The sequence below is a fragment of the Curcuma longa genome, unplaced genomic scaffold, assembly GCF_044706935.1.
Source record: "Curcuma longa cultivar G26 ecotype Majalengka, Jawa Barat unplaced genomic scaffold, ITB_CL_G26_1.1 contig_8057, whole genome shotgun sequence".
Classification (NCBI taxonomy): Eukaryota; Viridiplantae; Streptophyta; class Magnoliopsida; order Zingiberales; family Zingiberaceae; genus Curcuma; species Curcuma longa.
The window spans coordinates 1-10,953 of record NW_027435101.1 but is presented as its reverse complement, the minus strand read 5'-3'; the positions used below and the strand labels follow the sequence as shown (position 1 = coordinate 10,953).

At 40.0% G+C, this 10,953-nt stretch overlaps 2 protein-coding genes across 2 annotated transcripts; both read right to left on the bottom strand.

Annotated features, from left to right (window-relative positions):
- Positions 1 to 368: 368 nt before the first annotated feature.
- Positions 369 to 1,883, bottom strand: LOC141819516 (uncharacterized). The gene is made up of 3 exons (XM_074706796.1): positions 1,285 to 1,883; positions 1,100 to 1,199; positions 369 to 1,022 (listed from the first exon to the last, which is right to left on the bottom strand). Exons 1-3 carry the CDS (start codon positions 1,881 to 1,883, stop codon positions 369 to 371), a joined length of 1,353 nt encoding a protein of 450 aa, XP_074562897.1.
- Positions 1,884 to 2,320: 437 nt separating this feature from the next.
- Positions 2,321 to 10,200, bottom strand: LOC141819515 (uncharacterized). The gene is made up of 4 exons (XM_074706795.1): positions 10,076 to 10,200; positions 9,363 to 9,519; positions 2,438 to 3,752; positions 2,321 to 2,394 (listed from the first exon to the last, which is right to left on the bottom strand). The coding sequence occupies exons 1-4, from the start codon at positions 10,198 to 10,200 to the stop codon at positions 2,321 to 2,323; spliced, it is 1,671 nt and encodes a 556-aa protein (XP_074562896.1).
- Positions 10,201 to 10,953: the final 753 nt, after the last annotated feature.

The window sequence follows — 10,953 nt, the reverse complement described above, 5'->3', positions numbered from 1 at the left end:
CAGCAAGCTTATTCATTTGAGTTCGACCTCTCTTTGATCTTGTTTGGGTCAGCCCTTTTGATCCGACCTCTTGGCTATCCTCAGCACCAGACGCCATTTTACCTTTCCCTTTATCTTGTTCATCTATCTCAACACTATGATCATGAGTTGATTTGACCTTTTTTCTAGTGTCCATAGTGTCCAATAGCCTGTTCACAATAGTAGGAATTTGAAATAGTTAGCACAAACATCAAGCATATGGAGAAATAGTTAGCACAAGTACAGAGCATATATTAAATATTTTAAGATCAGAAAATTAATAGGAAAATTGATCAGAAAATTGATCAAGTAAATAATCACATATATAAACCATAAATAAACTTACCAAACTAAGAATTCCCATTGTCAACCCAAATCCCATCACAGTCTGCACGAATACAGGGTGGTTCATTGTCATCAGTTTCATCAATATCCATTGATGGCATCCCTTTTGTGAAGCATTGGTAGTGGATTGAAGGATCTCCCAAGTTATCATCAGTGATGTATTCAAAATACTCTCTATTTGGAGTTGAAAGTACAACAGACCATGTGGGATCTTGAGGGTCTTCTACATAAAATACTTGCTTCGCTTGAGTGCCCAAGATAAATGGGTCGGATTTGAATCCCATTCTCTTGAGATTTACCAAGGTGAAACCATTATCATCTACTCTAATACCAGTGTTATTCTCTACCCAATCACACTTAAACATTGGAACTCGAATATCATGATAAATGAGCTCCCATATTTCTTGTATCACACCATAATACATCATGTCTGTTGTAGTTGGATTTTTATCCTTTGCACTTGCAACTTGCATTGTCTGTGCACACAAGCTTACACTCGAGTTTTGGACAACTCGTGCATTATCACGTTCTTTCGTGTGATAAGTGACCCCATCAATCATATAACTAGAGTATTTTAGCACTTGCTTGCTAGGTCCATGCGCCAACAACTTAACTTTTTCTGATAATTGATTCGAGGAAGAGGATGTTGTATTTGTAACCTATAATCCATCATAAGAGGGTAAAATGATTAAAGTTCATGTTCAATAATAAATATGTAAATATTTAAGGTACTTACATGTTCATGGAACCATGAAATAAAACTTCGGTGGTGCTTATCTTGTAACCACTTTGCACCTTTCATAGGATATTTTTGCTTCAGGTGTGTCATATGTTCCCTAATGAAAAAAGTATAAAGGAATTAATAAGATATTTTTGTTCATAATTTCTTGAGATTATTACTGAACTAGCTAGAGGGCTTACCGAATGTAAGGATCAACCTCAGTGTCATTTTCCAATACATAACGATGTGCTTGTTCCCACTCCTCGTGACAACAGATATGTACATTGGCACATGACAAGGACTTAGTGAGCATTGTTTCACGATGCTTTGATGGAATCCCTATCGTGTTCATATTAGACAGAAATTCTGAGCAAAACTCTACAGCTTCTTCAGCAATATAACATTCAGCCATGCATCCTTCTGGTCGATTTCTGTTCCGCACATAACCTTTTAATGTTCTCATGTATCTTTCAAATGGAAACATCCATCTATACCAAACTGGTCCACACAACTTGACCTCACGTACGAGATGAACTGTTAAGTGAACCATTATATCAAAAAATGAAGGTGGAAAATACTTTTCAAGCAGACACAACGTTGTCACAATTTCTGTTTGTACATTATCCAACTTCGAGGCATCTATCACTTTGTTACATAACACATTAAAGAAGAAACAAAACCTTGTGATAGCATTTCTGACATGCTTGGGCAGAATACCACGGATGACAACTGGAAGCAACTGTTGCATTAAGGTGTGGCAGTCATGTGATTTAAGACCAACAAGTTTTAGGTCCTTCATTGAGACAAGATTTTTGATGTTGGAGGAGTAACCCGTGGGAACCTTAATTCCAAACAATGAATTACAAAGTTTTCTTTTCTCAGCCTTGCTTAATGTATAACATGCTGGGGGCAAAAATGTCCTCTTCTCTCCTTTTTGTGGTGCTAAGTCTCCCCTAATTCTCATCTCCACTAGGTCATTTCTTGCTGCAATTCCATCCTTTGTTTTTCCTTGTATGTCAAGTAATGTACCAATCAGACTTTCGCACACGTTTTTCTCTATGTGCATCACATCAAGAACATGCCGAACATGCAGATCTTTCCAATACTCAAGTTCAAAGAATATCGATTTTTTTTTCCAACAGGATTTACTATCGTTATTCTTTGATTGAAGATTTCCCCTCATTTTTCCCCATCGGCATGTAATTCCTTCAACTTTTTTTAAAACCTCATCGCCGCTTAGTGGTTTTGGGGCTGTTGTAAAGTCTTGTGTCCCATCAAATGCCTTCTTCTGCCTTCGATAAGGATGATCTCTACAAAGAAATCGTCTATGGCCTATATATGACATTTTTTTACTGTGCTTCAACCTTTTTGCACAAGTTTTGTCAGCACAAATAGGGCATGCTTGATATCCTTTGACAGTACATCCTGACATGTTTCCATATGCTGGGAAATCATTAATTGTCCATAATAGGACAGCTCTAAGCAAGAATCTTTCTTCTCGGTGTGCATCATATGCTTCAACACCAACTTCCCATAATTCTTTTAAATCATCAATCAAAGGCGCCAAGTACACATCAATGTCATTTCCCGGCTGTTTAGGACCAGAAATCAACAACGTCAGCATCATATATTTTCTCTTTAAACACAACCATGGCGGAAGATTGTAGGTAATCATTATAACTGGCCAACAACTATATGTAGAAGTCATCAAACTATGCGGATTAATCCCATCAGCTGCTATGGCCAATCTTAGATTTCTCTTCTCAGAAGCAAAATCTGGCCAATTATGATCCACAAGTCTCCAACAAGGTGCATCAGCTGGATGTCGCATATAGGCATCACATACTCTTTTATCAGCATGCCAAGTTAACTCCTTAGATATTTCCTTACTCCGAAACATTCTTTGAAATCTAGGAATAGGAGGAAAGTACCATAAAATCTTTGCAGGGACTCCTTCAATTATCCTTGAATTCTTGGCCAACTTCCACCTTGACATCCCACAAGTAGGACAATGGGTAAAATCCTCATACTCCTTCCAGTATAGGACACAATCATTAGGGCAAGCATGTATTTTCTTATAAGTCATCCCCATTGCACATAAGCTTTTCTTTGCATCATATAAAGATAAAGGCAATTCATTGCTAGCAGGAAGCATTTCTCCAAACAAGATAAGTAGGTCAGTAAAACTATTATCACTCCAGCTGTATTTCGCCTTCAAGTTATATAACTGCACAATTGCAGATAACTTTGTAAATTTTGTACACCCAGGATACAGAGGTTTTTCAGCATCTTCAAGTAATTTTATAAATTGATCTGGATTCTGCGAACTTTCATATGCAGCGTGTACCATATCTACAGGTTCATCAGCAGCAAAATAGTTTTCACATTCTCCATATGCATCTTTCTCTTTCTTTAAATCCCCTAATATAGATTCTTCCCCATGCCATATCCATTTTTTGTATGTTAAGTCTATACCATTGCAGTACACATGTGCCCTTATGCTGTTAATATTATTGTTCCATAGATTTCCACATTTTGTACAAGGACAAGGTATACTAGTAGGATTAGCAGCATGTTGCAGCGCAAATTGCAAAAAAGATTCCAATCCAAGTCCAAATTCATGTGATAATCTATCCTTTGACATCCATGCTTTGTCCATTTTGTTGTACTGATGAATCAAAAATATCACGTTATTAACAAAAATCAGCCATATTACATACTATTTCATATTGCCAGAATCAACAATTAACTTAGTATAACAAACAAAATTTGCAATTCATCATTATACCAATCAATGAACTATTAGTCATTCATGAATCATTAAGAAAAGTGAATATGACAATAAGCAGATTTCTGTGTAACTTCTATGAGCACCTCATGTTTTATCTAACAAAGAGAATCTATCTTCTGATGGTTCTACCTCTTTGGATCATGTAGTTGGTGGAATTCCTACCTATTGTATGACTGCTAACTTGAGGGTGGGAAGCACAGGTTTGGATGTTGGGAGAGACAAAAGATCTGAGCTAACAGAGAATGAATCCTTTGAATCAGCAAATGATTCATTAGAAGATTTTAGTAAAGCTAAAGTACACTCATCTTCTACTATTGCAATGCCTTCTGAATTCGAGTTCACATTGTTAAAACAAGATGACAAACAAGAAAAATGTTTGAAAGGGAAATCTATCAAGTATGATGAGGAAGAGAGCAAACTTCTTAACAGCTCTGGTGGTGATTTTGCAGTATTGCAGGAAAGTAAGACACAGAATCAACAAAGTACCTCTACTTTAAGGTGTCTTTAAATAGCAAGGCCCGACCGTCGATTGAAGTGGAGCCGAAGGTTGCGGAGGAAGTGGAGACGATGGTCCGGAGGAAGCGAAGCGGCGGAGATGTCCCGACCGTCGATTGAGAAGGGGAGGAAGTGGAGCCGAAGGTGTAGAAGTGGAGCCGAAGGTTGCTTGCGGAGGAAGTGGAGCCGATGGTTGCGGTGTGGAGACGATGGTCCGGAGGAAGCGAAGCGGCGGTGTCTGTCGATTGAGAAGGGGAGGAAGTGGAGACGAAGGTCTTCTGTGGAGTTGAGGGGGAACGCGTAGGTGGCGGTCTCCTTGAAGACGCGGCGGCGGCGGTGTGGTTGAAGACGCGTCTAGGGTTTACAAGGGGTTAAGTCGCGGCCGGGTGAAGTGTTGGAAGCGCAGGTAATAGGAAGAAAGGGAGAGAGGGAAAGATAAAATCTAAATATACAACGGTTTTAAATTGTTATTATAGCTTTAAAAACCGTTGTTGAAAGCGCAAATAGACACCGGTTTTAAATTGTTGTTATAACTTCAAAAACCGTTGTTGAAATCACAAATCGACAACGGTTTTCAAACCGTTGTCGTAGTCTTCAAAAACCGTTGTTAAAAGCGCACATAGACAACGGTTTTAAAACCGTTGTTGTATCCTCCAAAAACTGTTGTCGTAGTCTCCAATCAACCTCTCAAAGACAACGAAAATATACAACGGTTTTAAATTGTTGTTATAGCTTCCAAAACCGTTGTTGAAAGCGCAAATAGACATCGGTTTTAAAATGTTGTTATAGCTTCCAAAACCGTTGTTGAAAGCGCAAATAGACAACGGTTTTTAAACCGTTGTCGTAGTCTTCAAAAACCGTTGTTGAAAGCGCACATAGACATCGGTTTTTAAAACCGTTGTTGTAGCCTTCAAAAATCGTTGTCGTAGGCTCTAACCGATGTCTCAAAGACATCGGTTTTTGTTAAAACCGTTGTTAAAAAGTAAAAGACATCGGTTTTGACATAAAACCGATGTCTTTTGAGTGTTGTTAAAGACCGATTTTCTTGTAGTGTAATCTGATTCTGGATTGATTGCACCAATAACTGTTTGATTTAAAGTCTTCAACAATTTATTGGTCCTAAGTTGTAGTTTGTGACTTAGCTGAGTTTAGGACTCTTGTAGGTTTATAATGGTATAAGCCTACTGAAGGAGGTGGGCTAAAGGTTAGACGCGAGGTGGAAGCTTAGGGAGCTTATTGTATTCCATGGACTAAAGAACTAATATGAGAAATATTATATGACAACCCCAAAAGAGGAGTGTTGGATTATTAGAGAGGCTAGGAGAGAGGAGTGAATAGACTTCTCTATGCTTGTTCTCATTTCTACAAAATTAGCTATGTAGTGAAAATATGTAAAGTATTGAACAAGAACAAGAAAGGCAAACCAAAGCTTTAAGATGCAAGTGTTCAATGTAGTTTAGGAACCCTTAGCTCTTAGTCCACGACTTATGATCCTTTGAGTGGATCAGCCATTAAATGCACCACTAATATGATCCTTCAAGTGGATCACCCCTTGAATGCACCACTAATATGATTCTTCAAGTGGATCGCCTCTCGAATGCACCACTAATATGATCCTTCAAGTGGATCACCCCTCGAATGCACCACTAATATGATTCTTCAAGTGGATCGCCTCTCGAATGCACCGCTAATTTCCTCCTTCTCAACTAATAATTGAAGGTGGAGAAACCTCTTACGAGAGTGGAATTGATCACAAGAAAATACAAACAAGAAAACATATAGGGAGAAGACAAGTTTTGAGTACTCGGGCAAAACAATTTGAGTCTACTAGTTCTCCCCATCGTCCTCCTAGGCCTCCATAGGCTCTTATACATGTCCACAAACTTCATTTTGAAGTATGTCTTAAAATTAGCCTTTCTTTTTTGTAATCAGTTTAACTAGTTACTTGAATTAATTAAATAACAGTCACATCAATCGACTAATTCTAACCATCAATTGACTTTTTAGCTCTTAGGTGTGGGTATCTTAACCATCATGTTCTGATCTATTTTAGCTTTAATGATTTTTTGGATTCTTACTATTGATGATCAGTCGACTTATCAATCGATTATCTTTCAAATAATTTTTTTATATGTTTTTGTTCAACTATGAGTTGACTCTCTTGTCTATTGACATACAAGCTATTTGAAAACCCCTTTTCAGTTGACTAATCCACTAACTCAAATCACTTTTAAGCGTAACTCTTTAATCTAATGTACAAATACACTTAACATTGTTCTCATAAAGATTACTGTCATGCCAAAGGCTCCATGCTTAGAGCTCCTTATTGTTGGTGCAAGCGACCTTTAGAGTTTTGATGTTTGATAATATGTTTGAGTCTAATTAAGGTTGACTAAGTAGATATGTTTAGTAGGGAGATATTAGTACAATCGATTTCCAAGGGTTGATCTAAATAGGTTAAGGTTGATCAAATGCTTGGAAGTAAGTTGATAAGAGTCAAAAGAGGTCAAGGGTGATCAGATGCTTAGCAATTGGGTAGAAGTTCTGACAGGTTGGTTTAGGCAAGAGTGAGAAGTCCTAATAAGTAAAGGTTGACTTAGGCAAATGAAAAGTCTTAACAGGTTAAGGGTAACATAGGCAAGGGACATGTCTAAACAAGTCAAGGGTGATCAGATGCCTAGCAAAGAAAAAAATTTAGGGGAGTGAATCCTAGGTTGTTGGAAATCTTGGAGGAGTGAACTCCAAGCAAGTGAGCCCAATATGTCAAGTAGACTAGCTCCAGGCGATTGAAATATGTCTGGGCAACCGGAAGGTCAAAACGAGATCAAATCAAAATCTGAGCGAGGCAGTTAATGGATCAAAGTTGACCAAGCTCTAAGCAACTAGAGTGGGTCTAGGTGACCAGAAGCAAAGTCAACAAATCTAAAATTCGCGAGGATCAAATTGGCAGCTGAGTTAGCAACGATCCAACCGCCCAAAAGGCTACTAAACAATCACATAGGTGCCACATCATCAGCTGGACAAAGTGCTATAAAAAGAGGGCAGAGGTTTGAGGTTCAGATCATAAAATCACATCATCTCATCTCTCATATATTATGTGCTTTGAAAGTTGATACTGCTCGTGCGATCCAGGATGAAACTTTTGCATTTAAGATTTCATGAGGCAATCAAGGATTAGTAAATTGTTTGCTTGTGTTTATTCATATTTATTGATTTATATTTTGTTTTATGCTTGTGAGAGGTTTCTCCACCGCTGAAAGGTGTCTGAAAAAGAGAAAACTCTAGTGCTCGCATTCGAGGCATAGCCTGTTATATTTGAGAGGTGTCCTAAGACAATCATCTTACGGTTGCATTATTTATTAAATAAATATAAATTCACTATTTAAGTGTATATTTTATATATTTGATTGGATCTTAAACTTGTTCACTGAATGTCCACAATATAATTCATAGCTTGAGAGAATTTATGATTGGATCACAACTTGTGAGTTTCTCTACATGTGTAATTATGAAAGTATTGAAACTATCTCTAGTCAATGAATTGATGAATACGGACGTCATCAATTCTGTTGAGATTAACACTTTTATACTCCTTGGTTTACCAAGAAGTTGTTCTCACTAGCTGGAGATATTGGATGTTGAGAGTTAAATGTGGATGTTAGTTAAAGGTAACTAGTCATTGGAATGACCTGCCGTGAGACTTCATATGGTTCTATATTCGTATGTTAATGAAGATCTTAGTGCAGCGTAAGTGTGAGTTTTCTTGAACTTGCGGTATTCAAGTCATCTTGGTCATGGAAGCCTATGCTTTGACATCTTAAGCAAACATATCTGAGGAGGTGTGTACCCGAGATGATTGAGTATAAGTCAAAGCGTCCGAAGGTATTTGAATAGCCCACAGAGGGTTCACCGCTCTTTGTAAAAGAGACGTATACCCTGTGACCGCTTGTTTGGATTATTATTGAAAGTCTTTGGCTAAAACATCACATGTCAAGAGTATGATACTCTTGGATACACGTACGAGTAACTCGAATCCACAGAACAAGAAAGTAAGTTTGGGCTAGGTGTGACGTAGTTAGCCTAGCGAGGACTGACACACACATACCATGCCCTGAACCAAGCGGGTATAAGATGGTGAAAGAAACGAGACACGTCTCATTATAGCCGCTGAAGAGTTTAGAAATGGTTCTAGAATCAGTTGATAATTTTTTGATCAATTGAGGATCATGATATACTACTAAGTTCTACTCATGATCGATTCAAAATTAAGGATTAATTACGGACGACCAACATAACCGGAAATCTATTGTGTCACACGTACTATAGGTTTCTTAGAAGGACTTAAAACGAGTTTAAGAATTGGATTATCAGAATGAGAGAAATCCGGTTAGACCAAACAAAGGCAAAACAATGAGTTCGTCATATGAAGACGATGTTGGATCTTTTGAACACGGCTAGAGAGGGGGGTGTGAATAGCCGTCCACTCGTTTTGCTTTTCTTGCTTAATCTTCAATTACGCAGCAGAAATAATGACTTGATCATAGGCAAATGAAGATCAGCTAGCTAAGACAAGGATTTACGAGGTTCGAAGATAACTTGCTCCTACTCCTCGATGTGTCCGTAAGGTGGACGACTTCTTGATCTTTCGGTAGATCAAACCCCGGTAACACCGGCTAGAAACTTTCTCCTTCTCGGTGGAGGAACCTCTCCACAGTTTGTCTTAAACAGATATGAAATATAGCATAAGACAAAGGAGAACTAAAAAGTGCGTCAAAGACTAAGAATGAGAAGAACAACAAAGATCGCTTGCAACTCAAGCCTGTCTCTCCAAAACCAGGACGTTGCACTTCTTCTTCCTCTAGCTTCGACTAGCAGATTGATCTCAAGATTTCAGAATAGTACTTCAAAGAATGAACGTTCCAGCGTTTTGTTCCTCAGTGCCTCTTCAACATCTTTATAGACCTTCATCCTTGATTACAGTGCCCAACGGACTTTTGCCAAAAGCTGCAGCCACCCTTCCTCGCCAACCGCAGGTACTGCTACCAGCTTGCGTGTGCCGTCTACCTGTAATCCTTTTTGCAGAAAAGACTGTTCGAAGATTGCCTTGGAACTTCCACTGTTCATTTGAAATATTTCTCCCACACTTATCCTGAATACTTGCACACTCAAAATTAGCATTAGAACATTCCAATATCAGGACAGAATGAAAGAAAGCAATGTAACAGTCATGTCTGAGCTTAGCTACCAGAGCATTCTCGGACTTATCAGGTTCTGAGTCACAAAGACTCCCTGATGATCGAGCTACCAAAGCTCACGGTCTCGAGCCGAGCTACCAAAGCTCTCCCGGACTATCCCGGCCATTCGCACCAAGCTCCCGGCCTAATCAGGTTCTGAGCCACCTAGGCTCCCTGAAGTCGAGCTACCAAAGCTCTCGGTCCCGAGCCGAGCTACCAAAGCTCTCTCGGACCTGTCCCGGCCACCAGCACTAAGCTCTCGGCCTAATCAGGTTCTGAGCCACCTAGGCTCCCTGAAGTCGAGCTACCAAAGCTCTCGGTCCCGAGCCGAGCTACCAAAGCTCTCTCGGACCTGTCCCGGCCACCAGCACTAAGCTCTCGGCCTAATCAGGTTCTGAGCCACCTAGGCTCCCTGAAGTCGAGCTACCAAAGCTCTCTGTCCCGAGCCGAGCTACCAAAGCTCTCTCGGACCTGTCCCGGCCATTAGCACCAAGCTCCAGGTCAATCCGGTCCTGAGCCACCAAGGCTCCTCCTGGACCATCTTGGAGACAAGCTACAAAAGCTTCCTCCATTCTCTCACGATCACCAAGCTCCATGGTCCTGAGTCACCGAGACTCCTCCTGGACCGACTCGGAGAAGAGCTACCCAAGCTCTCTCCGATCTCTCGTAAGTACCAAATTCCCGACCAAGACCGACTTTTCAGACCTTCAGAATTCACTCAGAAAGTAGCTCTGGAGTAACCAGGTGTAGACGGGTTTGGGTGATCGACCAGCTGGTTAATCACTTAAGGCTGATCGACCAGCTGGTCGATACGCCCTATCTGATCGACCGCTAGTCGATCAGGGCAAGCTGATCGACCAGCTGGTCGATCAGCCTCAGCTGATCGACCACCTGGTTGATCAGCAAGGGCTCTCAACCTTGCTTTCGGCTAAAGCTCTAAACCAGATTTTACCCCTTTTCCGATACCTTTTTCCCGGCCTTTATTACCATCTCTCGGCCTCATTGATCCCTTCCAGGACAACCTATTTCTCGGGCAAACTCTTATTCATAGGATCTATTCCCGGATAACTTCAAGTTAGGTATTCTTTAACTCCTGAGACAACCTTAACCTTAGCTCCTTTTCTCGGATGAAAGTCTTCCTTCGAACCACGATACAGGCTCTATGTTTCCTGACTAGGATATCCTTTCTCGGACAAGTTTTCCTCCTAAACAGAATGAATTAGAGGAAGCTCCCATTCCCGGGAGACCTCTCTTTTGTTAGGATCGGTTGGTTCTCTAGAGGGGGGGGTGAATAGCGTTTCTCGATTTTTCTTGATCTTTCTCTACACAGAGATTAGCGGAAGCAAAAA

Bases quoted from the DNA above. Each gene is read 5' to 3' on its own strand.
- LOC141819516 (XM_074706796.1), bottom strand. From the start codon at position 1,883: ATGAAGGACCTAAAACTTGTTGGTCTTAAATCACATGACTGCCACACC. The intron at 1,200-1,284 runs GTAAGCCCTCTA...TTTTTTCATTAG, and splicing joins GAGGTTGATCCTTACATTCG to GGAACATATGACACACCTGA. The intron at 1,023-1,099 runs GTAAGTACCTTA...GATGGATTATAG, and splicing joins TTTCATGGTTCCATGAACAT to GTTACAAATACAACATCCTC.
- LOC141819515 (XM_074706795.1), bottom strand. From the start codon at position 10,200: ATGGAGCTTGGTGATCGTGAGAGAATGGAGGAAGCTTTTGTAGCTTGT. The intron at 3,753-9,362 runs GTCCGTTGGGCA...TTGATTCATCAG, and splicing joins GGCTGCAGCTTTTGGCAAAA to TACAACAAAATGGACAAAGC. The intron at 2,395-2,437 runs GTAAAAAAATGT...ATTTCTTTGTAG, and splicing joins TGCAAAAAGGTTGAAGCACA to AGATCATCCTTATCGAAGGC.